Below are 853 nucleotides of genomic sequence, written 5' to 3' on the forward strand. Positions count from 1 at the left end.
GATGTATCCTTCTAAACACTGTGCAGCTCTCCAGTGTAAGTTTCTCTATTAAACTAAGGGTTGGGTATTGATAGCACAAATGTTGTTGATGTTATGGCCCAACAAAATTTTATAAGATAAGAGTATTCCAGTAATTCCAGGTTTAAACAACAAATCTTTCAATTCAATGCATGAAAAAGTGTCTGTTTGTCTTACAGGTTATATAGAGATATTACTGCCAGTGTACATGTCGACCCCTATGTGTGATGGTCAACCGCAAAGGTAAGGCAGTCTTTGACTCTCTCCCACCCGCTACTCTTTTCATACCTCCCACTATCACTCATCTCTCTTAACCTCTCTCATTCCTCTAAAACCACTTTCGACTATGCATCTGAACCACTTTCTATTCATCTTAAAATTTCTCCTCCCATTTCATACCATTCAATCTCCTTCTAACCTCTCCCACTTTTGTGTTATGCATTTGCGCATTTTCTTCACTTTGTAAGTGCCTATAAACATATGAACATACGTACTGTATTTTACCGGCAATAAGGCCGCCCCCCCCCCCCCCCCCCCCCCCGGAAAAAAAAAGGGGGGCAAAAGGGGGGGGGGGGGGGGGGGGGCTTAATTGTGAGCAACCCCCCCTGTTCACATAATTTCAACATGGTCCGCCATCTTTGATTTTATCTCACCTCTACTGTTGAGTGTCCAGTAAATATTTCAGCATAAAAAAGTTCATGTTGTACAAATAACCAGAAGACACAAATAAAATTTCATGTGTATTAACCCTTAGGCTGCTACGCACGGCATCTGCCGTTTTGAAAAGTCGGGTCGTCAGTGCTACGCACGGCATATGTCGTTTCTCGGTCTGTAG

At 42.7% G+C, this 853-nt stretch overlaps 1 protein-coding gene across 1 annotated transcript in view; it reads left to right on the forward strand.

Annotated features, from left to right (window-relative positions):
• LOC110451545 (uncharacterized protein C1orf112 homolog) overlaps positions 1-853 on the forward strand; it is a 90,053-nt gene that overhangs the window by 70,667 nt on the left and 18,533 nt on the right. The window contains exon 15 of the mRNA XM_021499632.1: positions 198-261. Within this exon, the coding sequence (XP_021355307.1) occupies positions 198-261 (64 nt within the window). The remainder of the gene's footprint in view (positions 1-197; positions 262-853) is intronic.

This window comes from Mizuhopecten yessoensis, unplaced genomic scaffold, assembly GCF_002113885.1.
Source record: "Mizuhopecten yessoensis strain PY_sf001 unplaced genomic scaffold, ASM211388v2 scaffold651, whole genome shotgun sequence".
NCBI classification, from domain to species: domain Eukaryota; kingdom Metazoa; phylum Mollusca; class Bivalvia; order Pectinida; family Pectinidae; genus Mizuhopecten; species Mizuhopecten yessoensis.